Source organism: Tasmannia lanceolata, unplaced genomic scaffold, assembly GCF_043159265.1.
Source record: "Tasmannia lanceolata isolate RefF3 unplaced genomic scaffold, GAP_Taslan_0.1 ptg000003l, whole genome shotgun sequence".
NCBI lineage: Eukaryota > Viridiplantae > Streptophyta > Magnoliopsida > Canellales > Winteraceae > Tasmannia > Tasmannia lanceolata.
In genome coordinates this window covers 23962326-23990289 of record NW_027518680.1, presented here as the reverse complement: position 1 = coordinate 23990289, position 27964 = coordinate 23962326, and the positions used below count along the sequence as shown (strand labels likewise).

The 27964-nt window shown below is 41.1% G+C and overlaps 5 protein-coding genes and 1 long non-coding RNA gene across 8 annotated transcripts in view; 3 read left to right on the top strand and 3 right to left on the bottom strand.

Annotated features, from left to right (window-relative positions):
* LOC143854007 (pentatricopeptide repeat-containing protein At3g16010-like) overlaps nt 1–10142 on the top strand; it is a 30701-nt gene extending 20559 nt beyond the window's left edge. For both annotated transcript variants that reach the window (XM_077363709.1, XM_077363718.1), the window contains 2 exons: nt 6264–8113; nt 9430–10142. In XM_077363709.1, coding sequence (XP_077219824.1) covers nt 6264–8104 — 1841 coding nt within the window. In that variant the 3' untranslated portion in view covers nt 8105–8113; nt 9430–10142. The remainder of the gene's footprint in view (nt 1–6263; nt 8114–9429) is intronic.
* LOC143868135 (uncharacterized) lies at nt 9479–9883 on the top strand. The gene has a single exon (XM_077376164.1). It carries the CDS (start codon nt 9479–9481, stop codon nt 9881–9883), a length of 405 nt encoding a protein of 134 aa, XP_077232279.1.
* Nucleotides 10143–15038: 4896 nt separating the features above from the next.
* Nucleotides 15039–16289, bottom strand: LOC143862036 (uncharacterized). Its single transcript, XR_013240130.1, has 2 exons — nt 15697–16289; nt 15039–15550 (listed from the first exon to the last, which is right to left on the bottom strand). It is a non-coding gene; the product is annotated as an uncharacterized LOC143862036 (long non-coding RNA).
* A 6012-nt stretch (nt 16290–22301) lies between these two features.
* On the bottom strand, nt 22302–22853 carry LOC143868119 (uncharacterized). Its single transcript, XM_077376163.1, has one exon. It carries the CDS (start codon nt 22851–22853, stop codon nt 22302–22304), a length of 552 nt encoding a protein of 183 aa, XP_077232278.1.
* Nucleotides 22854–23703: 850 nt separating this feature from the next.
* On the bottom strand, nt 23704–24225 carry LOC143868104 (uncharacterized). The gene has a single exon (XM_077376161.1). It carries the CDS (start codon nt 24223–24225, stop codon nt 23704–23706), a length of 522 nt encoding a protein of 173 aa, XP_077232276.1.
* Nucleotides 24226–26122: 1897 nt separating this feature from the next.
* The window catches only part of LOC143853994 (pentatricopeptide repeat-containing protein At3g16010-like), a 30104-nt gene continuing 28262 nt past the window's right edge, over nt 26123–27964 (top strand). Inside the window, exon 1 of one of the 2 annotated variants that reach the window (XM_077363693.1) lies at nt 26123–26263. The gene's annotated coding sequence lies outside the window, so the exon portion shown is untranslated. The remainder of the gene's footprint in view (nt 26264–27964) is intronic. The other variant, XM_077363699.1, reaches the window with a different exon arrangement.

Sequence of the window (27964 nt, the reverse complement as noted above, 5' to 3'; positions counted from 1 at the left end):
ACTTGCAAAGAAAAGAAGACTTTTAAGGCACCAAATCCCTCTTGGACATTTCATCAACACTTGGGGTGCACCTTGGAGATCAAGAGAAAAGCCATAGAAGAAATGAGAAAATAAAGGATTTGGGGTCGAGTTTTGGGAATGGAAAAGTATTTTGGGGAGTAGATCTAAACGAAGCCCAAGGCCATAGAAGCCAAAAAATAAAAATAAAAATAGAAAAGATAAAATAAGGGATTAGGGTGGAGTTTTGGGAATGGAAAAAGGATTTTGGGGAGTAGATCTAAATCCCAAAACAAATATAGAAAAGAGAAAATAAGGGATTTAAAGTTGAGGTTTGGGATGTCACGGCAAAGAGAATGGAGAATCTGAGATTTTTGTGTTTTTTTTTTTGTTTGTTTTTGTTTTGTGTTTTTGGGATTACGACAAAGAGGAAAGGGAGAAAAGGATTTGCGCAAATAGGGAGACATCCATGCGGAGAGAGAGAGAGAGAGAGAGAGAGAGAGAGAGAGAGAGAGAGAGAGAGAGAGAGAGGTTGCGTGCGACAAAAAGAAACCCAAATTGGGCTTTGCGCAAATGCATTGAGAGAAATGTTTACGGCCAAAAAAGAGAAACGGATGTGAGATTTTAGGTATTTTGGGACAGAAAAAATAGGGAGAGAGATTTGAGGAATTTGTGTGGAGAGATTTTCTAGCGCAAATGCGCCAAAGGAGAGAAAAAAAGATGTTGTAAACAAAAGGGTTGTGGCTTTGCCGTAAACACCCAACATGAGAGAAAATACCGAGAGAGGGATTGTGAGAAACATAGAGGCCCTGTTTGGTTCGCTGGGATTTTAGTAGTAGTAGTCAACAAGGAGGTGACAAGGATGGGAGATGTGTAGACTTGTCTAGAGAATAATAGGGGAAAAGTGGTAATGTGTTTGGTTGGACCTCAAACCATGTGGAAAAGTAGGGGTGTCATTACCAAAATAAGTAGTAGAAGAAAGAGAAAAAGAAGAGAGAGAAAGAGAGAAAAATGTAATGATTAGACAAGACAAGACATATTCTACTCTTCTCCCTTCTAAAATCTACCAAAATGGAGTTTCTCCATTGGAAGATTAGTAGAGGGGACAAGTCCGCCATGTAGGCGCCACCTAGGAAAAAAGCTAATAATGATGTCCCCTCCATGGCTTGGAGTCAAATGGAATTTGAGCTCAAATTTTGCAACCAAACAACATCTCGCATTTCATATTCCGGGAAATGCCGAGCCGTCTTCCATGTTTTTTGCAACCAAACAGGGCCAAAGAGAATGGGCTTGTGATGGCTCTTCTTCTTTCTTCTTCCTTTTTTGTGAGGATCAGACCTAAAGCTCTGATACCATGTTAGAAATGGGGATTAGGTTAAAGAAGAAGATGAAGAGGAGTAGAGAAATGGAGATTCTCCACTAAGGGAGCTCCTTATGTAAATGATGTATATATAGGCCCAAGATAGGGCAACATGATACAATGACTGTAATACCCTCTGCAATAGAAGTAATGCCTAAACTACCCTTATACATTATTCAATAATTTCAATCTAACATTCAACTCAAGTATATACTCTTCTTTTTTGGCTTTGAGTTCTTTGGCCACTCACAATGTTCTGAATCTCCCAAGATTGAGATATACTTGGGGGATTGAGTTCTTTTAGTGCGTACGGTGTTTGAATCATAATTGCCAGAGTGGGAAGCGAGTTCGAGAAGCGATGCGGGAAGCAAGGGGTTTAAAAAAGAGAAAATGCGAGAAGCGAAATGCTGTAAATAAAGTAAAGAAGTAAAGAGAAAATGTGTGCGACGCACCATTGATTGTCAACATAAAGCATGTAAAAAGCTTCATTGGAACAAACAAGAACATATAAAGAGTATGATTGTAGTAGGTTAGGGATAAATGATTAATATAGGGTAATGATTACAAGTAGAAAAGAAGACTTCGTGACATATTAGAATTGCAAGTTGTAAGAATTTACAGTTTCACATGTTTTATTCATGTATATTGAATGTCAAGTTTTTACAAAAAGATCCGCATAATTTTTATTTGAAACTTGAGATCAATTTTCAAACTTTAAATGCATTTTTTTTTAAAAATATGTCCCTTCAACATTTTATCAAAACGAAAAAATATTCTTTTAGGAAGAAATAGTCACCTAAATAGGAAGCGTGCTCTTAATTAAGAGGAAACATGTGGGAACCGTATGGGAAGTGTGCTTCCCTTAAATATGGGAAGAGAGTACTTAGCTTCCGAAGCGAATTCTGGGGAAGCGAGCTTCCCATCCTACTAGGAAGTTTCTGGTAACTATGGTCTTTGAATCTACCCTTTTACAAATAGTGCTATTTAGCTGCTTGTAGTGTTTTGAGCTTTTGCATTTGACTCCCTGTTATAGGATTGTCATCCATTGTAGTCTTTGTCTTGTCAACAGTAGTTCTCTGTGTTCTAAAATTTTAAAGGCCTTGTCATTTATTGTTCAAGCCCTTATTTTAGAGGAGGCTCTTCATATCTACATCTCAATCGATAGATCAAGTGCTAGTGTTGTTGAATCAAAATCTACGGGAAGGCCTGCATTATAAATTTCTGGTATTTATGAACTTTTAGGCCATGACTGGCAGCCTGAAATTTTTTTCCTGATAAATTTGTTTCTCCAAATGATGAGAGGCGTAGGGTGGATGGGAGAAGGAGAGATTTTAGAGGGCGCGAATGAATTGAGGGTGAGAAGTGGCTAAAAAATAGGAAAAAGCCATTTGTGTTTTGAGTGAAGTTTTTTGTTTCCCGACTTTTCAGGCTTTTCTTGTCCTTACCTCTCTCAGTCCCTCTCGTATCTTTCCCCATCCCCCCCACCCACCCACCCACCCGCTGTCCCTCACCATTGGGCAAGCTAATATTCCAGGAAAAAAATTCATTGTAGCCAAGCATGCCCTTAGGGACATAACTTGATCTGAAAATAATTATAATTCAGGAATTTTTTGGGGTCAATAACAAGTCAGTGGCTGTAATTTAATTATCAACCATATTACTACCAGAGTAGGTTTTCTTGTGGAAATCATGGACTCGATAGCTCCCAAGAAGGCTGCCATAGAAAAACAGATTGATCATATTGACGAGACTTTACAAATAGTGCTACAACTAGGTCAGCTAGCAATGACTTTGGAATCAACTTTTGGAGGATGCACGAGAATGAGTGTCCTAGGTGAGGATTGCATCATTGAGAATTGAGATTAATAGTCAGCACACACCTCAACTTTTTGTGGGGCTCTGATTATCTATTTTGTCGACAAGACGACAATGGATGATTTGGTGATGACCGACTAATGCGGGTACTTAAGAGGGAAGAAGAAGAAAATATAGAAATCAAGAACACAACTTAGAGAAGAAGAAGAAAATGGGAGCAAAGCTCAACCCAATTGATATTCCATCAATTACACAAGTTAATCAACATCCAAAATCCCCTCTAAAGATGGTTTCTTACTCTTTAAATAAAAGAAAACCAAAGTAAATTTGTTCAAGCTTCTCCACTAGCTAGCTTAGGGACTAACATAACATTAATTGCATTGGAACTCACTAACTTTGACTGTTTTGGGCACCTACAGACACAGTCCACTAAAACTGCCATAACTTTCTAACCACTTGACCAATTTCCGAGCACAAATACTTGTTGGAAAGATCTCAAAGAGACCTACAACTTTGTAGTTTATTACTTTTCATGATTCTGCCATTTAGAAGCCCAAAAATCAGGTTCAAAACGGGCCATCAACATTATTGTGGGAATGCACCTTGGAACTCCACCAAAACCACCTAGGCATGACTTGGCTGCCATGTTGGCACAGCATCACCGACTCACTCCGCAATTAGAATGCTATCGTGACTTTGGAATAAGTATGGAGATACTCGAATTAGATGGGCACATGCACACCAAAGAATTCATCGATTCACTGAATGCAAGGAGATGACTATAGACAAAAAATTGATGTTAATGGTCACCAAGTTGTCTAGCTACACCATGGTTCAAAATTTACTATTAGTCAATATACTAGCCGAAGGCCGTAATGATTTGTAACGCACTAACGCCCATATCAGTGATACGTATCAGTCATATTGATTGTATCAGCTTCATTCGAGTGATATGGATTCTCCTTGTCGTAGAAATAGAGCGGCGCACAATGTTTTGAACTTGTATCTGTGCTTACTTCCATTTTGAATGATTTTTTTCTTTATTTACTTTAACTAAAAGAAATGATTTCTTGTTTTAGATGACTTATTATATTTGGACTGTGCTGGCAAGCATATTGGTCGCCTGTAAGTTTGCTTATTCGTCAAATATTTTTTTGTTCGTCAAGTATTTTAGTAACTATTTCAAGCAAAAGCATAGAAACGATGGTTTAAGTGGTAGGGCTCGACTTCATAGAAGTTATCTACAAAGACGGCCTCATCGATTACATTTATCAACAATACGTATGGGGAGATGATCCAAAAAGGAAATTTCTACATCAAAATGGGTATCTCTTTCGCGGTGCTAAGTTGTGCGTACTGATTGCTCAATTTGAGTTGAGATCATTTGTGAACTTCATGGTGAAGGTTTCAGAGGATGTTTTAGTCATGATAAAACTTCGACACTAATGATAAAACTCCGACACTAATTGAGGAAAAAAATATTATTGGTCACATATGCGAAGAGTCGTTGCACGCTATGTAGATCAGTGTATTGTCTATCAAGCTTCTAAAGGCCACTCCCAAAATACCGCCTTTATACCCCTCTCTGACCCATACGATCCATGGAATATCTAAGTATGGACTTTGTGTTGGGTTCATGGTTTTAAATTTCCACCGTTTCCATACCCACCAAAGTCGAAACCGAAACAACCGAAATGCATAAACCAAAATTGTAAGTGTAATAGCGGTATACATTATCACTTTGTATTGTGTATTTATATTTATATGAATTGCATGAGGAATGTGGTGCATGTATTATGTATAAATATATGTACGAATTACATGTAAAATTTGATATGTACGAAATTACGAGAGATGTGTGATAGTGCATGTCAGTTGGTGTTCAATGTTTTTGAAATGATCGCGGATTGTTGTTTTGCTTATGTGATGATTTCTTAGTGTATATTTATACTTATTCTAGCATTTCCTGAAGTTTTATCTTTAAATTCTATCATTTGTATGTGTTTTTATGATTTTATAGATTTTTTACCAAAATTTCCAACCAAAACCGAAACGTTTCCTTGCGCGGCGACCAAAACCGAAATCAAAATTTAAAACCTTGGTTGGGTTTGGATAGAACTCAACAAGCAGTGGATTCTTTCTTCCTTTCTCTTTTCTCTCTCTCTCTCTCTTTGTTTTTTTTTGAATGGTAAGCAGTGGATTCTATATGTGATTTTTTTTTCTTCAAAAAATGGTAAATTTCTTGTCGAATCGGAAGGACGGATGCTTCGCATGTTCAAATGTTTTTCAATGAACTTGTCATCTTACTCGTGCTTCCAAACACTGTCACATCAGGCAACGATGTGAAGTTTATGATTCAATTTTGGAGGAATTTGTGGAAGAGTATGGGAACTAAGCTACAATATTCTAATGCCCACCATCCTCAGGCTGACGGTCAAACAGAGCTAGCGAACCAAAGCTTGGAATCTACTGTAAAGCATAGTCGAAGACCTAAAGTCTCGGTGAGACTTAGTCATATGAGAAGAGTTTGCTTATAATGCTATAGTAAATTGAGCTGCGGCCAAGTTAGCATTTGAGATTGTTCATGGTGGAAGTCTAGATCAGGTCTAGATTTGGTCCCTTTACCATTGCATGCCAGAAATAGCGAGGATGCTCAAGCATTTGTTGAGTATATCCATGACAGCCAAACCCAGGCGAGACAAGATTTTTTAAACTTTTGAAGACTAAGGCCCTGTTCGTTTGAGATTATGACAACCGATGGTAAGCCTCCAAACCGATTATTGGACCCAAATTACATTAATTTTGAGTCCAATAACCGGTTTGAGGGCTCACCATCGGTTATCATAATCTCAAACGACAGGGCCTGAATGAATCCTGATCGTTTGAGACTTGAAGGAAATAACAATGTCTAGGTTCACTTTTTCCTGTTGTTAATCGTTACATTGCTATGTAGTATGTAGCTGTTTGAGAAAACTGTAATTGTCGATCTCGTAAAAATTCAGACTAAGAATCTGATCTGCATTCTATTTTCTTCTAATTTGAGTTCTTGATGAATTACAATTACATGTTCCAATTGTGTGAAATTGTGCAGAAAAAGACATTGTCCAGATGTTCCATGTACCAAATCTCAAAGAAAGCCTCTCAAAGTTGCCCATGAACCCCAAGCTATTGAGAAATGATCGCTCGGTTCGCACATTGGATGGAAGGTTCATGAGAATTTTGAAAATATTTAAGTGGGGCCCAGATGCAGAGAAGGCCTTGGAAGTGCTAATGCTGAAGGTGGATCATCAACTGGTTCGTGAAGTCATGAAGGTCAACGTTGAAATTGGCGTGAAAATCCAATTCTTCAGATGGGCTGGAAAGAGAAAGAATTTCGAGCATGATTCAACCACTTACATGGCTCTAATCCATCGTTTGGAGGAAGCCGGACTGGTTGGTGAGATGTGGAAAACAATCCAAGACATGGTTCGGAGTGCTTGTGTCATCAACTCTTCGGAATTATCCGAGATAGTTATCTTTCTTGGAAAGGCAAAGATGGTTAACAAGGCATGCTCAATTTTCTACCAGATAAAGGCTCGAAAGTGCAAGCCATCTGTGAACGCTTACAACTCTATGATAGTTATGTTAATGCAAGAGGGTCACCATGAAAAGGTCCACGAGCTTTACAACGAGATGTGCAATGAAGGAAACTGCTTTCCGGACACCATAACTTACAATGCACTTATCACCACATTTGGCAAACTTGGCCGTGAAGACTCAGCCGTGAGACTGTTTGAGGAGATGCAGGAAAATGGATTGCAACCCACAGAGAAGATTTATACCACTTTGATGAGTATTTTTTTCAAGTCAGGAAAGGTCGAGAAGGCACTGAGTTTGTTACATGAGATGAAAGTTAAGTGTTGCGCTCCGAGCGTTTTTACTTACACCGAGTTGATAAAAGGTCTTGGTAAAGCCGGAAGAGTTGAGGAGGCTTACGGAGTCTTTCTTGATATGCAACACAAGGGTTGCAAGCCAGATGTTGTGCTTATGAACAATTTAATCAATGTTTTAGGGAAGGCGGGTCGGTTAAGTGATGTCATTAAGTTGTTCGAGGAAATGGCCTTGCTACAATGCATGCCAAATGTGGTGACATATAATAGTGTGATCAAAGCTCTTTTCGAATCAAAATCTCACGCATCCGAAGCCGCGTCCTTATTTGAGAAAATGAAGGAAAAAGGGATTATTCCAAGTGCTTATACTTACTCGATTCTGATTGATGGTTTTTGTAAGACCAATCGAGTCGAGAAAGCGTTGCTTTTGCTTGAGGAGATGGATGAGAAGGGTTTCCCTCCTTGCCCAGCTGCCTATTGCAGTCTAATTAATGCTCTTGGAAAAGCAAAACGATATGAAGCCGCGAATGAATTATTCCATGAATTAAAAGAGAATTGTGGGTCTTCAAGTTCCCGGGTGTATGCCGTCATGATCAAACACTTTGGAAAATGTGGGCGTCTTGGTGATGCCCTAGATCTTTTTGATGAAATGAAGAAACTTGGGTGCCGTCCGGATTTATATGCTTACAATGCACTGATGTCGGGGATGGTAAGAGTTAGCATGATTGATGAAGCTCAGTCCTTGCTCCGAACTATGCAAGAACAGGGTTGTGATCCAGATATAAATTCTCATAATATCATATTGAATGGATTGGCAAGGACAGGTGGCCCAAAATGGGCAATGGATATGTTATCGAAAATGAAGAAATCTAAGATTAAACCAGATGCTGTCTCTTACAACACAGTTCTTGGTGCTCTCAGCCGTGATGGTATGCTTGAGGAGGCTGCGAAGCTGATGAAAGAGATGAAATTGAATGGATTTGAATATGATCTCATTACCTACTCATCAATACTTGAGGCTGTAGGAAAAATTGATGAAGAGTGCACACAATCAGTACTTTAAGGAAACCCGGTATGTTCCTAATGGTACTTCAATTGTATGCTTTTCTCTTGTTAATATTAGGGTTACTTTACCTTGTCAGTTTGAATTTATTTTTTATTTTGATTATTTGCTATGGAATAAGGACAGCAACAATTAAAAGAAATTGACATGCCAGACATGGCTGTTGGGGTACACATTCTCTCACCTATGCTGGAACCCGAGTAGTGTTGAAAATTGGTCAAATAGTTGATAGAGTTTAGGAGTTTAAAAAGCTTATGCCTTAATCTGATGAAATTGGAAGACATCAAAGATATTTTTAAGAATGATTTGCTATGCTTATTTAAAGACTACTTTGAATTCCATTAGTGGTTGTAGATGGAACTCTTGATGTTTTAGTTGTACTTGTTAATTACTTGTACTTGTTTTAGTTATATGTCGTTAATGCTTTGCTTTACCTTTTCACGTATATCAGTTTTTTTTGCGTTTCAAGAAGAGGTGATATTTATTGATTGACTTTATATAAGCAAATTGCTCTATGTTTAATTTAATTTGTGGCTACTTGACATGCTATTGACTTCTTAAATATTTGTACAAGAAATTTATGTAGCCTTTAACCAGTTTAAATTTGCAAACTCTTTTGTTTTTTTTTTTTGAAATGAACTTTGCAGACTGTTCTAGGCGTTGTTGACATTATAGGGCAGAATGTCCTTTCTAGATTATCATTTCAAGGCTGTTCATTTGATAATATACCTCTTCGAACTTGGAGTGAATTCTTTCTTAAATTAATGAGCTGGCATTTTTCTATGAAATCGATTTTTAAGAGTAAAAAACACATGGTTTCTCATAAAGATCACTGTCTTTTTAATAGAACTTTGAAATTAATCGTCTATCAAAGAACAAGTGATAAGTTTGTAAGAGCTTGCCTACTCGCTAGTCGCTTCCCATGTCCTACTTTCTCTTGCACACATGCCCAACGTTTCCTGGATGCTGTAGCATCAATTAGTGAATGATCGAGCTTGTATATGTTTCACGAGTTTTTCATCTGTTTCTTTTGACATGAAATGGGCATAGAACAAATTTTACTCAAAATTCACCTTAAAATATTTATTCATCATATCTTTCTTCAAAGTGTTCATTGTTTCCTTTATATTGCTTACCTTATCTTTGAATACCAGTGTTTAAAATTAGTTGATGATCTCGACTTGGTTTAGCTGTGCTCCAAGTTGGAATTATCTGGTTTTTCATTTTCTCAGTAGCATTTAACTAGAAGATATATTTCCAAATGAATTACAAATTTTCGAACATAGACCCGTCTCTCTTTATTGAATCTTTTCAATTATCTTCAGATTGTTTCAGTACATTCAAGGCGCCAACCTGAACTCTTCTCGGATTGCAATGACCGCTCCTGTCGTGACAAGCATTGTCCCGGGGGAAGGTCCCCTACACTCCTCGGCCTACTTTATTCGTCTGTACCTTCCCTTGAAATTCCAAGCGGTGCCGCCCCTTCCTCTCCCTGAGCTAAAATTGCATCCAGACAAATGGGGAACTCATTGCGTTGCCGTCAGGAAGTTTCCCGGGTTTGCTAGGGACAGCAACATTGTGAAGGAAGCGGAGAGACTTGCTGACAGCTTGAGCAGAACTCCATGGGCAAACTCGACTGCTTTTGACGGTAAGTACGCTTACTCGATTGCTCAGTATAACTCTCCTTTCCGCTTAATCGGGCGTGTGAATGAAGTATGGGTGGATATCAATGGATCTGAAACTGAGAATTGCCAATCTAGTGGTGTGGAAGTACTCTAAAGAATGCAGATTCATAGTTCTGATCAAGTTGCAGGAACCTTTCGACTCTGGGTGCCACTTCAGCTCTGGCATATTTGGTTTTTAGATGCTTAAATTACTTATTTTTCTACCTGCTACTGATCTCAAGCTTGCTCCTTGTTGCTCTTGGCTATCAAAGTTCAGATCCTTAGATGGCTGTGTCATGTCTGTATATTATTACATACAAAACGGTGAATGTATCATTGCTTGTGTAAATGTGCTAAACTATATGTTTTAGTAAGTGGGGATCACCTAGCTGTTCAAACACACAAGTTTTTCTCGTTTAAAATGTTAAGCTGTGATGGGGTGGCAACCTCTTGGGGCTGTTCTCCAAGGGGATAGAAATCATTGGATAATCTGTTCCTTGGATTGGGTATCCTGGGTGGATAATTTAATCTTGAGTGTGTTGGAAACGTGTTTTCATTAGGGTAGCCTATATTGAACAACCATAGTCGTTTAGGAGGTGTTATCAGCACTACTGTATTTTGATGAGGGCACTCCTCACTTTATTAGAAGTACGGTATGGCCCGCACCACAGGATGATCCAAACTGTCCATTAGATGGGCCACAGCCTAAATAGCTTGTGCCTCAAAAAGTTATTTCCATAGGTTGATACTAACCCTCCGATCTATAGATGGTTAGCATTAGCCCTCTAATGTTCAGATCGGAGGGTTAGGATCAACCTATGGACATGATTTTTGAGGCTGTGGCCCATCTAATGGACAGTTTGGATCATCCTATGGTACTGGCCATACCGTACTTCTAATAAAGTGAGGAGTGCCCTCATCAAAATACAGTAGTGCTGATAACATTTCCCTTTTTTTTATCTTCTTCATTATTGGATTTATTGTATATTTTCTTGATTGGATCTTGATTGTTGATCGACGGAAACTGATCGATTTATCAAGAGTTTAGGGACTATCCCAAATCATCTGATACATTTCGGATTTGAGTTGTGTTGAAGGTATGGTAAATACAATGCACTTAAAAAGTTCAAGAAAACAAAAATGTGAGAAAGCAAAGTGGTGTTGTTGGGTTTTCTAAATGTGTAGTGGGCTCGTACGGAGGTCTTCAGCGTGTAGACGGATTTCAGCCACCCATGGTGGGTCATGATGCTTTCAGCATTGGGCAAAGATGGACGGTCGATCAGGCTGATGGTTGGTGGTTGTGGGCCCCACCCTAAAGAGCTAGGGGCTTTTGGGCGGTTTTGAGATGCTGGCCATCGGTTTTCCAGCGTGCGGCCTAGATCACGTCCTCATGTGGCACGCCACCTCTTTTTCTTTCTACAGTTTTGTGTAGTGACTTGCAAAGTTGCAACTATGGAAGGATAATTTTGGAGAACTTTTGGGGTAGTTTGTAACATAAATTTATAGACTTTGCTTTTTAACGAATAAGTTTGGACTGTTTGGGGCCCAACAATCAATTCTACGGCCTAGAGTCAATTTTTTGGAACTAAAATCGATTTTCTCGAACTAGAATTAATTCTCTAGGACCTGATAGAACTTGAATCCAGATTCCTAGAACTAGAATTGATTCATTGGAACATAATGGAATCTACGTAAATAAAACATTGATTATTTGGACACAATGTGCAAAATTGAAGTCATACACTGTGTTTGGATTGCTGGAATCAGGAATCAGTATTGACATCACATTCCAATCCTATTCTAATTCCCCCCAGTAAAGAAATGGAAATTCAGTTTTTCTATGTTTGGGTTAGGATTGGAATTTGACAAAGGAATTAATTGTGATTCCGATTCTACTGTTTGGTAGCATTGGAATAAAATCAAATTTTCATATCATCCCAATAAACAAGTCTTCCGTTTTTTTTTTTGGCCAAAATGTCAAATCATATATGATTACTAAGACATTCCCACTATAGAAATATAATTGCTAAGATAACAACAACAAAAAATGTGTCTACTAAATCACTACACAAGAAACAACAAAATATATTAAGAAAAATTAAAGACTTAGCTTCCAAAGAAGCATCCAAATAAATCATAATATGTCAAAAAACTACAATACCAACCAAAATAGCATCCAACATGGTGAATACAACTCATTAAAATTGACAATCTATATTTATACATCAAGCATCATATGAACCCACACCACTTTCGTTACCATAGGATGATCCAAACCATCCAATTGATGGGCCATAATATAAATTGGTTGTGCCCCAAAAATCATTTACATAGGATGATTGCAACCCTCCAATCTATAGAGGTTTCCATAATATGCAGTTTCTCTTTAGATCGGAGGGCTACGATCATCCTATAGAAATTATATTTTGTGGCTCAACCTATTTACGTTGTGGCCCATCAACTGGATGGTTTGGATCATCCTATGGTGTGGGCTGTAGAGATCATTTTGAAAAATATGGGTGGGGCATATCTTGTTCAAAGATTTCAACAAATTAATTATTCGGCCCACCAACGGTTCATGTGAATCATGTTGCGAGAGAGAGAGAGAGAGAGAGAGAGAGAGAGAGGTGTTTGGAGTAGTGTTGTACCGGCTGTGGACTTGAATGGGGGATTGCATCTTGGGGGATGTCACTGCGCTATATTTTTTGTTTAAGTGCTAACATTTTTTATCTTTTTAGAGGGATTTGCTCGGGCCAATGCACAAAGGAATTTCACGGCTATTTGTTGTATGTGAGGGCATGCAACACAGCACTTTTCAGCAGATTTTGTCTAACATGCATCAGTCACGAAATGCCTTTCTACAATGGTCCCTAGACAATTCTCTTTTATGCAGGAGCGCACAAACAGACAAAAATTTAATTCTTTTTTAAATCATTAAGTGCAACCAAATTCAGTTTCTCAACCAACTTTAAAAATGATGTTGATATAAAAATTGAAGGGCCCTTCCGCGGCCCTTGCATAAAGAGGGCCCTTGCATCTATCTATCTTTTCCTCTTTTCTTTTGATCACCAGGGACACCCAGCGTCAGTGTATCAATGGCAAAAAGGAGGCTAATGTACTTTATGTCAGAAAAATCCAATGGCTTTGATTGCAAAGTACACTGGCAAATGGGTGTCCCTGGTGATAAAAGGGGCGGAAATATCATTTCCAAGATCCTGAGTCCGTTTCTTCCTTGGACGGGCAGAGCAGAGCTGTGCTGAATCTAGTCAATCAAAACACTCCCTGACCGTTCGATATTCTTTAGACCACATCATCTTATTAAATATAATTTAAATACACATTAAGGGGATGTAGCTAATAAGTGTGTCTAAATTATTATTTTTTTGTTATTTCTTTTGGTATTTTTCTACCGGTGTGGTTTTTTTACTTTTTGATTTGAAGTAACTTCTAAACGGGGCAAAAAAACGTTAGTTCAGAACGGAGTGTCATTATTAAAATATGAGAGTGCCGATATCATTGTCCTTTATGATAATATATCCCTCTAAATTAACCATAACCGCATCATTTCCCTCTAAATCATGAACCGGTCAAAGTTTTACCAATCCAAACAGGGCCTACAAGAGAACGTGGATTTTCTCACGGGAGATTGGAAAATAAATGAAGCAAATCCAATCCCATCATCAAACCATCTAAATATTAGCATTCCCAGCCAAAACAAGAGAAATTAAATAGTGTAAGCCTTTATAGTCCCGTAATTTTCAAAAATGATTGTACAGACCACATCATAGGACGATCCAAACCGTCCATGTGAAGGAACACAACGTAAATAGGTTGTTACTCAAAAATCATTTTCATAGGATGATCCCAGCCCTCTGATCTATAGATCTTTCCATAATATGCAGTTCCTCTATAGATCGGAGGGTTGGGATCATCCTATGATGTGTCCGTACAGTACTTTTTTGAAAAATACAGGACTATAAGGGCTTGCACCATATAAAATCTCACAAAACAAGACCTTGAACCTACACGTTATAGCTATTATCATTTTTTTTTTTTCCCATCTCAACGCCATCAACATAAAACTCACCTTGGTTTCCTCAAATAGGAAAATGGGCGTGTTGACTTGGATTCGAATGAGCGTCCATTTCACTCTTGATTAATATGCCACAAATTGGTGTTGTATTATTATTCAATGGGCGTGGGTTCAGCCAAAGTTTGCCTCTACCAAACTACTACGGTTGTTGAGATGGGCATGGGCAGGTTGAAGAAAATAGAAATATGTTACATAAAAAGGGAGGTGATTTTTTTTTCACCCCCACCCCTGCAGGATGGTACAGCCCCCTTTTACGTGAGTTGTTGGCAGACTTTTAACGCTTTTTGACATCAAATCACGTTAAAAGGGGGATGTATCCATCCTACAGGGGGGTGAAAAAATCACCCCCTACATAAAAATACAAATTAAAACCCCACATACTCTTGATGTTACTAGGGGTGCAACTCGGGTCGGGTTGTATCTGGTTGAGGCCAACCCGAGATAGCATTCCCTCAACCCTAACCCAACCCATCTACCCGAAATCAGGTCGGGTTGCTTCGGGTTCACCTTTCGCAAAACAGAAAAATACAGTAACCCAAAGAAAATTAAGATATAATTACATGACGGAGGTCAGGTTCTGGTCGGGTTGCCAGGGCCTCAATGCTAACCCAAACCAATTTACCTTAAACCAACCCGAAGAAATGCCAACCCAACCAGAGCCAAAATCGGGTTGAACCTATCGGGTTCGGTTCGGGTTGAGCCCAACCCAAGTTGCACCCCTAGATGTTACGAAGGCTTAAGGGCATATAAACTAACACGTGCCAAATTTACTGAATTATAGTACTTGGTAACGGGCATATATACTAACACGTGCCATATTTACTGAATTATAATATTTGATATAACGAATGAAGATAGGGGTCACGAAAAAAGAGCCCGAAATTGGCACCACCATATTTGATAACAACAATACTCACTAATACTCTGTTCGACACCTTAATTAGCTTTTTACGGCCATTACAATTCTCAATATGGTATCAACAAGACAACAACCAATCAGAAAAGTTAAAAACAAAGTGAGCAGTGACAATATCAAAATATGGTAGTGCGGATATCAGTCCTCCGAAAGTCATGGAATTGAGAGAAGGGGAAAAAAATACTCTTGTAGATTTTTTTTATTTCCTGTTTTCCAGCCACAACTGCCTCTAGATGACTGGTTTTTTGTAACACGAGAAGGGGCTACAATGAAAACATTTGCTTTTCTTTTCTTCCTCACATCTAAATGGTTTTTTCCATAGAAACAAATAAATTACTGTATTTTCTCCTCGGAGAGTTGAGGATTCAACCAAGAGAACAAGTAAATTACATCAAGCAATATGAGGGGAAAGGGAACAAGAAAAAGAAAGATTACCTAATCTCTGACCTGATCCCAAAAGAAAAATGTGCCATATATGGATTATGATGTACCAAATCCAGATAAGGCTGACATGAACAAAGCTGCAAAAGCATTGGTGGCATTCCCATCGTCGGCTTTGACCTTCATCTGCGCCTTTGCTGATGATGTGTTGATAAGACACTCCACCAGAAAGAACGAAGCTGATTCATCTGCCTTCTGTGCAAAGAAGAAAAACTTGAAGTTTGGAACTTGACCCCAGAGGCAATACATTGGATGGAGTGCCCTTGCATGTGTCGAAGGAGGACTGGAGGTGAAGTCAACGCAGCAGTTCCGCGAGGGCTTAGAGAGCTATCCTGCAAAGTGAAACACGTGCATATCAATTAGTAGGAGTCGAGAGATATTACCACTGTAGGAATAACAAAATCAAAAGCCAAGGAAGCAATAAAAGAAAAAGAAAGCAAGTGAAACATTTGAGTTCAATAATTGGTTTTGGACTCACAATCGGTTGGCATAATCTTAAACGAACAGGGCCTAGGCAGCAGGATCATTATTGACTAATGGCCACATGGGGAAGAGTAAATTAGGCTTGATGATGAAGGAATCCAATTCATGTTGCAACCCAGGAATTAGGTATTGGCTTAAAATCTGCAACTCAACTCCTCTAGGTGAATTGGATATGGTTTTGTTCCTCAACCTTGAGGTTGTAGGTACAAAACCAGCTTACCCACACCCACCCACTACCACCAGCCAAAAAAATAAAATGCTAAACCGCTTTTTTGAAGAAAATTATGTAGTCTAACTTTTCACGCTTCCCTAGTAGTTCATCCAGATTTTTTGGGTTTAACAGAAGCAAGTCACCCCGTTGAACAACCAGGTCTTGACAAAATTGAGTTGATGTAATGACCCTTTTCTTCAACCTCTATAAAGAACATTAAACACTCAAGAAAAAGACTGCATTGCATTCATCTAGCACTAATGGCAGCACTCCATTTAATATACCATATGCAAAAACACAATATAAAGATAGGTGGAAGATGGGCAATCTGAAGTTAATCTCTTCATGTATCAATTCAGTCACACACAAAAGATCGGGGGGATTACATGGAGGGATGTTGTGGAGAATATGTAGGGAAGGAGAAGAGTAGATGGGGAAGGATAGATGGTTGCCGCATCCAAGGGCGTACTGCTCATGGAGGGGGTGTTCTCTTGAATGATTGTGGAAGATGGGCGATCTCCAAGTGCACACTGCTGCGAGGAGGATGGGGGATGGAGGATAGATGGGGTGCTCACTGCACCTTCACCATGTAGGAGATGCACTATCTCACTACCACGGCTGATCGGCTACACTAACCAACTTCATTTCGAGACAAGGAGATAATAAGCATGCATAAGCCCTTTCCTTACCTATCCAACCTACTTATAACCAATACAAAACAAGGTGCCCATATCAAATCAATGCCTAAGCAAAAATGTCAAAGAGAATGGCTTTTGCCCAATGCACACAGAAGGGGTGCCCCTATCATTTCAGTACCACTCTGAAACACTCCAAAGTGTCATATCATATCCTCTTTGAATGCTATATGGCCCTTGGCGCCATGACCTATAGAGTGACTCCCACTCCATTTGCCTCATAAGTAGGCCACCTCTGCATGATCCGGCCCCATGAATGATGTTCAATCACACAAAAATCTGTCCCACACGGCCCATCCATTCGATCCACAAACACTAGATCAATGTTTCTAAAAGGGAACATTACAAATCTCCCCTTCCCAAATTGCTTGCCCCCAAGCAATTGGAAGAGAAATGATACTACCATGTAATTGTGTCGTCCGCGATCAAATGGGAATCTTGGTGGTACATCGGGCTCAAGCTCTTGATGTCCTCCATGAAAAGGGAGGAAATACTGATGGCAGCTTCGTCGATTAGTGTTGGGGTCCCGAGGGTCCCACGTCAGTTCCTCGAGATAGGGGACAATTATCGATTGAGCTTCTCTAGGTGGCATGCCCGTAGGCGCTCCTTCCAATGTGAGGGTCAACAAGAGTGGGATGTCCAAAGCAATATTCCTATCATGGAGCACAGACCGAATTGGTAAGCCATGCACCTTTATTGTGCCCTCTACATAAGGAGGAACACCAATACGATGCACCTGAAGAGTTGGTGAGCCATCCCTACTATCACTGTCATCATTAACAGACTCTTCACCCTCGACTTGGACTCAATGCCAATGATCTCGATATGCATTGGCATCTGTTGTACTGACGAAGGCGGCATTGGTGTAGGCGTGCAAGCAAAGAGGTCACTTGCATCACTCTCGATTGATGTTGTATTATCCTTCTGGGTTATTGGCGGGTATCGATGAAGGGATGGTATCTCTATGCCAAGTGATGTGGAAATGGAACTCCCTAAATCAGGAGGCTCAATTGCTGCCTTGAAATTTTCACCCCTCCTTGATTGAGCTACCAACCGTTCCATAGCCTCAAGTAGGGTGCGTTCAAGGCGGGCAAATCGTGTGTCAATAGAGGCGGCCAAACGTGTTATCACATGCACCTCAACATCATCATAGCTAGACCCACTCCGGAGGGACCCCATGGGGGGGGGGGGGGGGCGCAAATCAGTCCCCTTATGTAGGATGCAACCCTTCTAATAGCTCTAGCTTCCTCACGGGCCACCGAACAAACGGTTGGTGTGCAGCCCCAATCCAAACGTGTAGTCCCTCACAGACCAGTTGACAAACAGTTGGTATGCATATAAAAAAACCTTGATTCCTCCTTGTAGTTTAGAATCTAGCCCACACAATCAAAATTTCATGGATCAATCCTTGATAACTCATAAGAGGGGTGGCATGCCAAGTGCTCCAATCAGACCACTCAACAAAGATGGAGTATAGATGTGCCAACTACACATTCAACTATACATGCCCCTCTCACAAGCAATAGGCGTACAACTTCAAGCTTCAACTTGGTGCATGTGGCCTCGTGGGCAAACATTGACACAACACAACCCACCTAATAACAGCACTTTCAACAACTACAGATGTGTCACAGTCTACTTTACTTACACCTATCATTCATATAGCTTCTGTTTCATTTTACACTTTGCTCGCATGAATTCGGGCGTGTATTCACCGAGTCATAAGTTTACTTGAACTATCTCATTTTGGCTCCATCATTTACATTAGTTACCTGTGTTCGCATAAATCAGTATTTACCTGAGAATAGTTCGTTACCGATCCAAGTCCCAGTAGAGGTACATAGTCGATGCCGAGTCGTGTACCAGCCTCCTTTTTGGTGGTTTTTGTCTTGGGAGGTGGCGTCTTTTACTGATAAAGGTAACCGCCACTTTTTTCGGCGCAATGATGGTAGATGTGAGGCACACTGCCTAGGGGCGTGACACGTGTTTCTTCTTAGAATGGTAACCCTGGTTTTTCCCTCCCAAGCATTTTACCCCATATATAAAGCGTTTTATCTTCCTTATATTTCACTCAAATCCTTTTTTTACTATCTACTTTTCATTCGAAGAGGGTTCTAGTGGACAACAAACTTCTCCTCATCTTGAAGAGTCTACCTCACGTTTAAAATTAGTAAGTATTTCTTCCTCTTTCATTTTTCGTTCTCCGACATGTCTGGAGCCACAGACTCGCAGAACCTTTCTGCGAGTCTAGGTCACATGAAAACTCTGAATCTCCTCGTAGGGTAGTTTCAAACGAAGAGGTTAGGGATGAGGCTAGCATTAGCGAGCCACCGGCTCCGGCAAAGTCTAGCAAGAAAAGGAAATCTAGTAAAAAAGAGAAGGTTCCAAAAGTATCGAAAAGGACAAGGACTGACTCGATGGCTACCACTACTGTTTTATAGACCCGGTCAAGTCCCTGCTGGTCTGGTGATGAAGAAGTCGATAGGAGAGCAACATGTTTCTTTGGCCAAAGAGTCGGCCGGTTTTTTTGAGGCCATGGGGGATGTCGGGGGACCCCATAGGCCGGAGGTAGTCATGACTCAGGTTTGTACCATGATAGGGAAGAACATAGATGGCATTCGTAATGAGTACCTCATTCCCGATGACTATTCCATTTGCATACCCAGTTCCACCGAGCGAGCCTGTGAAAGCTCTGTTTTGGGCCAAACGGCTTTCTATCTAGAAGAATTCAAGGGAGGTTTACGGTTCTCCTTAATAGAAGTGATCCCTAGGTTATTCGGGTTCTATGGGATCGCTCCCTCCCAGATCTTCCCAAATAGTTGAAGAAATCTACTGGCCTACTTGGCCAAAAGCAAGATTCTGAATGCCGATTTATCAGACGATATCTTCTGTAGTTCTGTCAGTGCTTTAAACTTATGGATGATGGGGAATGGTTGACCATCACACATCGCCGAAACATTATGATCGGGGCTAAGACCCCTTCTTCTATTAAAGGTTGGAAAAATGAGTTCCTATTCATTCGGCCACCTACCCATGCTGGATGGGATTTCCCCTTCAATTGGAGGAAACCCTCAGCTTACAGATTAAGTGTTCTGCCAAAGCTAGGAGACATGCGGAGTAAGATATTTGAGTCTATCTCATCGGGCTTTAAAATTGACACCCGGGAGTTCAAAGACCAAGAAAAGCTCGTTGAATATGGCTTGTGCCGCAAGGTTATTCGTCCTAGAGTCTCCATCAAAGGGGTTGGATCCTCAGAGAGCGGTAATTCTCGCTTCCGTACCTATTCGTTCAATTACGTCCCTGTTGAAGAGTCTAATAATTATTATACTCCTTTGTGCAGGAATGTCTTCTCAACAGGCCGAGGCTTCGAAAGAGGATGAAGCTCAAGAGGAGACTGGAGTTCCCAAAAAAGATAAGGCTCCCAAAAGGCCCGATGTTTCTTCGCGACCTGCTCCCGTTATATCGGTAGCAGCATTAGAGAGGGCCCAAAGAGCCAGGTATGGAGGAAACCAACCCGTTACCGCCCCTCCTCTGACGTATCTTTTTGGGAAGTCGAAGGAACCGTCCGGGGGAGAGAGATCGGAACCGGCGAAAAAGCTGAAGGAGTATACTTCCGGGACACCAACTGATGGAGGTGCTAGCGATCTTTCCCCCTCCCTCACTGTTGATGGGGGTAGGCAAACTCAAGTTCTCTTTCACCGGGTCGAGATGGCAGAGGAGGAGGCCAAAATACAGGGCGTGCCCTTCGTCCCTTCTTAGAAAGCTGGAGACAAAGATTCTGCCATTCATTACCAACGGGTTGGGGTGGAAATGTTCCTGAACATTGTGCTTCTGAGGGATAAAGAAGAGTTACGGAAGCTAAGTGCCGGGGCTTTAAGTCTCTCCTTCCTCCATCAACAGAAGATAATAAGTATTATTGGGCCTTTCCTCTTTCCTTCTTCTCTTTATACCACTTAGACTTAGACCTTGCTATCCTTTGTTAGATGAATGACCTCAGTGCCATGGCTTCGAACCGTATTATGGACACTTTAGCGGATAATCTAAAGCTTAGGGACGCGGTTAGCGGTCTAGAGGGGGAAAATCGTACTCTAGAGACCCAAGTGTCCGAACAAAGGGTGAAAGAGAAGGCCCATGAGGAGACTATTGCTGCGCTTCAGAAGGATTTAGAGGACACTCAAAAGAAGCTTAAAGACTCAGAGGAGGCTCTCAATGAATTAGACCAGGAGCGATTGGTCGTTGCGGCAGAAGCGGTAACTAAATTTAAGGAAGGTGAGGACTTTGGCTTCGAAGTAGCGTTCCACGCTCTCGATTTTGAGGTGAGAGGGTTCGAAGAATGCAGAGGCAAGTCTTGCAAATTATGGGCCGGATTTTCTGATGGAGCACTTCACCGCCCCTAAGACCGATACCGTGGCCACTGATTCTCCGCTCGTGACCGAGTTAGATCCTCCTCCTACTAATGTTTAAGTTCCTTTTTTGGATGAGCTTGAAGCGCACAAACTTATTTTATTGGTTTGTAATATTTGCCTTCATGATGGGGCATATACCTTGTGAGATCGTGCCTTTGTTGGCATTGTGAGTACCTTTTATTTATTTATATGAATACGATGCACGAGTTCTATTCCTCACCCCTATGGGGGGAATGAGACTCGCGCTTTGATTTTATGAACCTCCTGCCTTTCCTCTGTGAGGGGCGGGGTTTTCTTTTATTACTCTGGTTATTTCCTCTCTCAATCTTATTTAAAAATAAAAAAGGGGGAATCCAGGGAAAGAAGTGGCCAGACATTTGGTCCGTTCTTTTCTTATGAGAAGTAGGTCGGACCTTTGGTCCTGTTCCCATTTTATTTAGGGATACACTCTATTGTTCCTTTATAAAGGTAACAATTTTCGGGTATTCCCTTTGTGCTTTGCACGTCGGTCGTCTTTCTTCGATTAATCAATTCGAAGTCGACTGACCCGCCCTCCTTTATGAGGAAGGAACTCATAACCAATGATATTTTTAGTGGTATCGGGATGATCAACCTCAGTCGCACTTTACTATCATCTGGTTGATCCGAAGATCTGGGCATCGGGTCCTCCTGTCTAATGGGTCAGACGAGTGCCTCACCCTACTCGACCGGTTTAAATACTCAGTCGGTGGGCATTAACCTTAAGAGGTTAACTGATGTAATGGCATCGAGTCCTCCTGTCTAATGGGTCGGACAAGTGCCTTACCCTACTCGATCGGCTTATTTGCTCGGTCGGTGGGTGTCAACCTTGTGAGGCTAACTATGTAATTTATATTTTTAAAACATAGGTATGTAAGGGCTTTGTCTCTACCTGTTTTTAAAGGTTTGACAAGCATTTTACCTTATTTACTCAGTTTGCCTACACAGTTGGTGGGGGCTGAAATTATTTATTTATTATTTTTCAAGCATGTATAGAAACATATTTAACACATGGAAACATAATAGGAACACTTTTGAAACAAATTTAAACTTTATTTCATCAAGCTAAATTCCTTATTACATCATTTCAGAAGAACTATTTCTAATTATTCCTGCATCTGAAAAAAGAAAAAGAAAATAACAAAAACTAATTAAAGAAAAACTAACTAGACTTATTGATAGAATTTCCTTAGGTTTTGCATATGCCTTGTCTTGGGGATCGGTGAGCCATCTAGATTTTCCAATTGGTAAGCTCCTGGGCGTAAGATCCTTATGACGAGGGGGCGAGTTTTCCGGCATTCCTTGGGTCTAAAACCTCTTCCCGTCGAAGTACCAGATCGCCTTTCTTAAGAGCTCTTTCTTTCATCCGATGGTTATAGTACCGATCAACCCTTTGCTGGTATGCGGCGACTCTGATGCGAGCTTTCTCCCTGGTCTCTTCAACGAGGTCCAAGCTGCTTCGCATGAGTTCGTCGTTCGTATCTTCATTACAGCACTCGACCCTCGGAGAAGGGATGGCTATCTCAACTGTAATAATTGCTTCGACACCGAATGCTAGGTTGAATGGGGATTCACCAGCTGCGGTGCGTGGAGTAGTTCGGTAGGCCCATAGGACATTTGGTAACTCTGATGCCCAAGTGTTTTTGGCGTCTTCAACTCGTTTTTCAAAACTTTGAAGGACAATTCGGTTGGTTACCTCAACTTGTCCATTTGCTTGTGGATGTTCGACCGAAGTAAATCTTTGTTCGATCATGAGTCTTTCGCAAAAATTCCTGAATTGTTCACTAGCGAACTGTGGTCCATTTTCGGTGACCAACACCATTGGTATTCCATATCTGCATATGATGTCATGGTAGAAAAAAGTTTATGTCGCCTTAGAGGTGGCCTTTTTTACTGCTTTGGCCTCTACCCATTTGGTGAAATAGTCTATCACGACATATAGCATCGTATGCCCACCGACTGATGGTGGAAAGGGACCTAATAGATCCCCCCACATCGCAAAGGGGATTGGGCTGGAGATAGGGGAGTATTGGGTTGCTGGCTGACGAGGTACCGATGAAAACTTTTGGCACTGTTCTCACTTCTTGACATAGTTCAGGGCATCTTCCAGTATGGTTGGCCAAAAGAATCCTCGGCGAAGGATCTTGTGATCCAGCACCTTGCCCCCCGAGTGATCTCCACATATGCCTTCATGTACCTCAGTCATTGCTCGATCGGCGTCTGTGGGTCAGAGACACTTTAGTAGTGGCTAAGAAAATGATCATTTATAGAGCACTTCACCTTTCAGGATGTAAAGGGCGGATTTAGCAGTAATTCTCCTTGCTTCCTTTCGGACCTCTGGCAAGGTACCGTCTTTGAGGTACTGTATTATGGGGTCCATCCAGCTGGGTTCGTGATCAATATGAGTAACTTCTTCGCTCTCTCTCTATGCTGGGACGGGAGAGAACCACAGTATGCACGTTTCCCCAGCTAGTGGTTTCTGAGGAGGCCATTTTGGATAGGGCATTGGCTCTTGCATTAAGGGTTCTAGAAATTTGCACAATCTCAAATTCTTTGAAAAGGGAGATTTTCCCTCTCACATTTTCTAGGTATTTAAGCATCCTTCTATCTTTTGCCTCATAGAGTCCATTAATATGTCCAACAACGAGTTGTGAATCACTATGGGCTTTTAGTCAGTCGGCTTCCAATTCAAGGGCTAATGCCAGTCCGGCCAGGAGTGCCTCATACTCGGCCTCGTTGTTAAAAGCGTTGAAGTCGAGTTTTAGAGCATATTCCACTAGAAATTTATCGGGTCCGGCCAAGACTAATCCTGCTCCTCTTCTGCCTGCATTAACTGATCCATCGACAAACAACATCCATGGATATTGTTTTTCTTGTTCATCTTTTATCTCCTCCTGCCCCGCGAAGTCTTCGGTTGGAGCCATGCATTCTACCACAAAGTCGGTAAGTACTTGCGACTTAATTATGGGGTGAGGTCGCACTTGTATGTCAAATTTGTGAAGTTCTACCGCCCAATTGATTAATCGCCCCGAAGTGTCAGGTTTTTGAAGGATTTTGCGCAATGGTTGGTCGGTGAGAACAACTACAGTGTGGGCTTGAAAGTATGGATGCAATTTTCTGGCGGCAACGACTACCGCAAATGCAAACTTTTCGATGATACCTTGTTTCGGCGTCGTGTAGTACTCGGCTGACATAATATATGGGGTGCTCCGTCCATTGTTCTTGCTTGACAAGTACGACACTAACAGTTAGTTAGGGAGCTTACCGCTAGATAGAGGTATAACTCTTCATTCGGTAGTGGTTTCATCAATACTGGAGGAGACTGGAGGTACTGCTTGAGTTTTTCGAATGCTTCTTGGCATTCGTTTGTCCAATGAAAATCTTTCATAATTTTCAGTATCTTGAAGAATGGGAGGCATTTCTCGGCGGATTTAGACATGAATCGGCTCAAGGCCACTATTCTTCCGGCAAGTCGTTGTACCTCGTTCACGGCTCTTGGGGGTGTCATATTAAGAATGGCTTGAATTTTCTCGGGATTAGCCTCTATCCCTCGTTGACTTACCATGAATCTGAGGAATTTGCCTGAGGTTACCCCAAAGGCACACTTCGAGGGGTTGAGTTCCATCTGATACTTCTGCAACACCGTCAAAGCTTCCTGAAGGTCAGTAACATGGTCGGTGGTTTTTAAGCTTTTAACAAGCATATCATTGTAGACACCCCATTTTGACCGAACCCTAATAAGTATCGGTAGGATGAAAACCCTGTCAAACTAGCGTTTTAGTGTCCCAAATTTGTTCCCAAGCTAGGTTAGGGTCCCACTAGAATCCCCATAAAATTTCATCAAAATCCGTCGTGGTCTGCTTAGCAAACGGACGACATTTGTAGAGTAGTGTAGTGTAGGAATAAGGGTGGCGATTCAGCCAGAAGCAGGGGTGCGCAGGAATCTAGAAAATCAGTTCAAATTTTCCGTAACGGGTTGTCGAGGCAGGAACAGGGGTATGCGGATTATTGTGCAACATAATTGGTTGTGGGAGAATCTTAGGAAGCTTCCTGGAACCTTCCTAGGTGGTTAGAGAGCTCCAAATCCTCACCATTGAATAAAAAGGTGATTTTGATGGTTGAGATCATTTTTAAAGAGAAGATATTTTTTGCAAATTTATTTCCCCCTGTTTTCTACTTGATCCCCCCCTGCTGGTATAAAAAGTAATTATAAATACACTAGGGTTGGTTGTCCATGGAGAAGGAGGGGATCAAACTCATTTCATTTTTCTTGGGTTGGTCTTACTCAAGGCACCACCCCGTAATTTTCGAGTAGTTGTAAATGCACTGCAAAGGGGGGTGGCCTGGGAAGGAAAAGGGGCCGAATACATTTCTCCTTAAAACCCAGCGAAATAGGGTTTGAGGAGGGTCGGGGGGGTTTTTGAAGTGAAGCAGAGAGAAACAGAGAGAGGAGGAGAAGAGATTGCAGAGAGGGAAACTTCTCCGACCAGAACCCGTCCCCAACCACATCACCACCGCACCCAAAACCCCTTTCAAACCCTTAAAACCCATTTCCATCTACCCATCTTCTCCGGTGGATTCTTCACCGGAATCCGGCTCCATCCCCACCCTCTCCTCCGGCTGTTAGCTTCATCATCTCCATGCTCCTCCTCCATCCTCCTTAGCCCATCTCGACCACCCACCTCCTCCATCTTCGTCACAACCACAACCAAACCCCTCTCATTTTTTTACCTAAACCCATTTCCTTTCCACCCATTTCTACACCCCAAAACCCATTTCCACCCATTTCATTAACCTTAAACCCAACCTAAACCCCATCTCCCATTTATACAAACCCTTTTTTTTCATTTACCCAAAACCCAAATCCATTGATTCCGGTGGCTCCTACCGGAATCCGACACACCCACATCACCATCACCACCCATCCCATATTCCCATTACCCCAAACCCATTTCACCATTATTTTCTCCTTCTTTCCCCTACAACCACCACCATCCCCCAGCCATTTCTCAGCCACCATTGTTAAGACCCTGAACCTATTTTCGCATGTTGAGAAAATTCAGCAGAGAGGAGCGGTAGCAGAAGGAGGTCTTCCCATTTTTTTTAGAAAAGCAGAAAGAGGGAGTCGGCCATTGTTGGAGCTCCAACTCCGGCCTCCCAAGCTCCAACTCACATCCTTCTCCCTTTGGTTCTTCCTCCAAACTAAGAGCCTCTCTGTCTCTGCAAAAAGCGGTAAATCTCTCTCTCTCTCTCTTGCATTTCTGTTTCTTGTTATTTTGGAGTAATCTGCATCAACTATAGGTATATTTGAAGAGGTATAACAACTGGTTAGGGTATTTGAGGTTATGGATTGTTTTGCATTTTCTCTGTTCTAATGGGTTGCTATTGAGTTCTTTATTCATTCTTCCCACTACTCTAAAATTACCGTTACCTATTTGATTTAGCCTACTGATATTGCCACTACCATGCTTTGGTAACTTGTCTTCTCTTTTCTAATGGGTTTCGAAGAGCTTTTTGTGAACATTTTAACAGCTGTTTAAATAATGAAAGACAAAGCTGCTCTTGTTAGGCTGGCTGGAGCCAAGGGACCAAGTTCTATCCTGTATGTGGATGTATGTCAAGTGAAGTACCTTTCTTTGTTTGGAGAGTTATTGTAACTCTATTAGTGTTGATGTACAGCAGATGAGCAAAATGTTGTTTTGTCGATTAAGCATAATGGCAGCCCTCATGTATTTTTGTAGTAGCAGGCCTCACTTCATTAGATAGTAGCAGCCCGTCATGTTTTTGTTTAGGCATGCACAGGGAAAAATTTGCTCATTTATTGGCTTTGTCATAAGTTGAAGGTATGTGTGCCTTCAGCAAAATAATTTGTCCAGCAAAGGTCTTCTAAGAAGCAGGTTGATTGTGAGTGCTAGGCTATCAAATTGCCCATCTATGCCGCACCTAGTTTGTGAATGTATAGTGGTGCTGTCTATCGTCTTGGAATGAGTAAAATGCATTGTATAGTTTGATGTTCAGGCTCCTTTTGTTTATAAGATTATGACTATCTTCTACCCCTACTCTCGATCATTTAGAATGTCCTTTCGTCTATAGAAGATTATAATTTCTGTCCCATTTAATGCCAATTGTTATGGTCTCCCTCTCTAGCTTGTTCATTTTACTCACCAAATCATTATACCATGTGAGAATTTTCCTTGTAATCGCGGACATGTGACCCTCTTACTTTCTAGGTCTTGAATTGTATTGCAGTTGGGCTTTCGTGTGTCAGTTGAGCTTGTTACGCTCTCAAATATCATGTTGTGATGATTGGGACTTAATCTAAAAAGTTAGCATATGATGTCGCCGTGGTTACATTTAACAAGCTAGGCAGGGTTTATCATTTTTCCTTATGGTTTTGTAGATTTGAATTGTTTGTGATGGGTTAATGATAAAATGGAAAGAAATGATAGTGATAGCTGTCATGTGGTTGGATAATGTCCAAAAGCTTTTGTTGGTTATCCGAATCTGTGTTTATGGATATCTCAAGGACTATTCTTCTATGTATAAGGGTTCATAGTCAAGTGAATAGGGGGTGTATCTTGTTTTAGTGAGCGTAGCAAGTCTTGTTGGCTTTACCTTATTTTGATAAATATACCAAGCCCATCCTTAGGGGACTTGCTCAGTCCAAGTAGCGCTCCCCTCCTTTGTATACAGGAGACTTGCCCAGTCTCATCAGAACCCTTGTTTACGTCATTTGTGTCTCAGAGACAAGCCTTGTCTCATATAGAGAGTTTCCCCTTTAGGAGGCTTACCTAGCCTCATGTTAGAGTGGCCTCCTCTTTTAAAGCGAGTCTTTGACTTGGTAGTGTTATTAGAGAGTTTTTCCATTAGAGACTAACTCAGTCATATAGAGCCTTCCCTGCTTGAGATCTTAGATTGTTTTCTCTGTTCTTG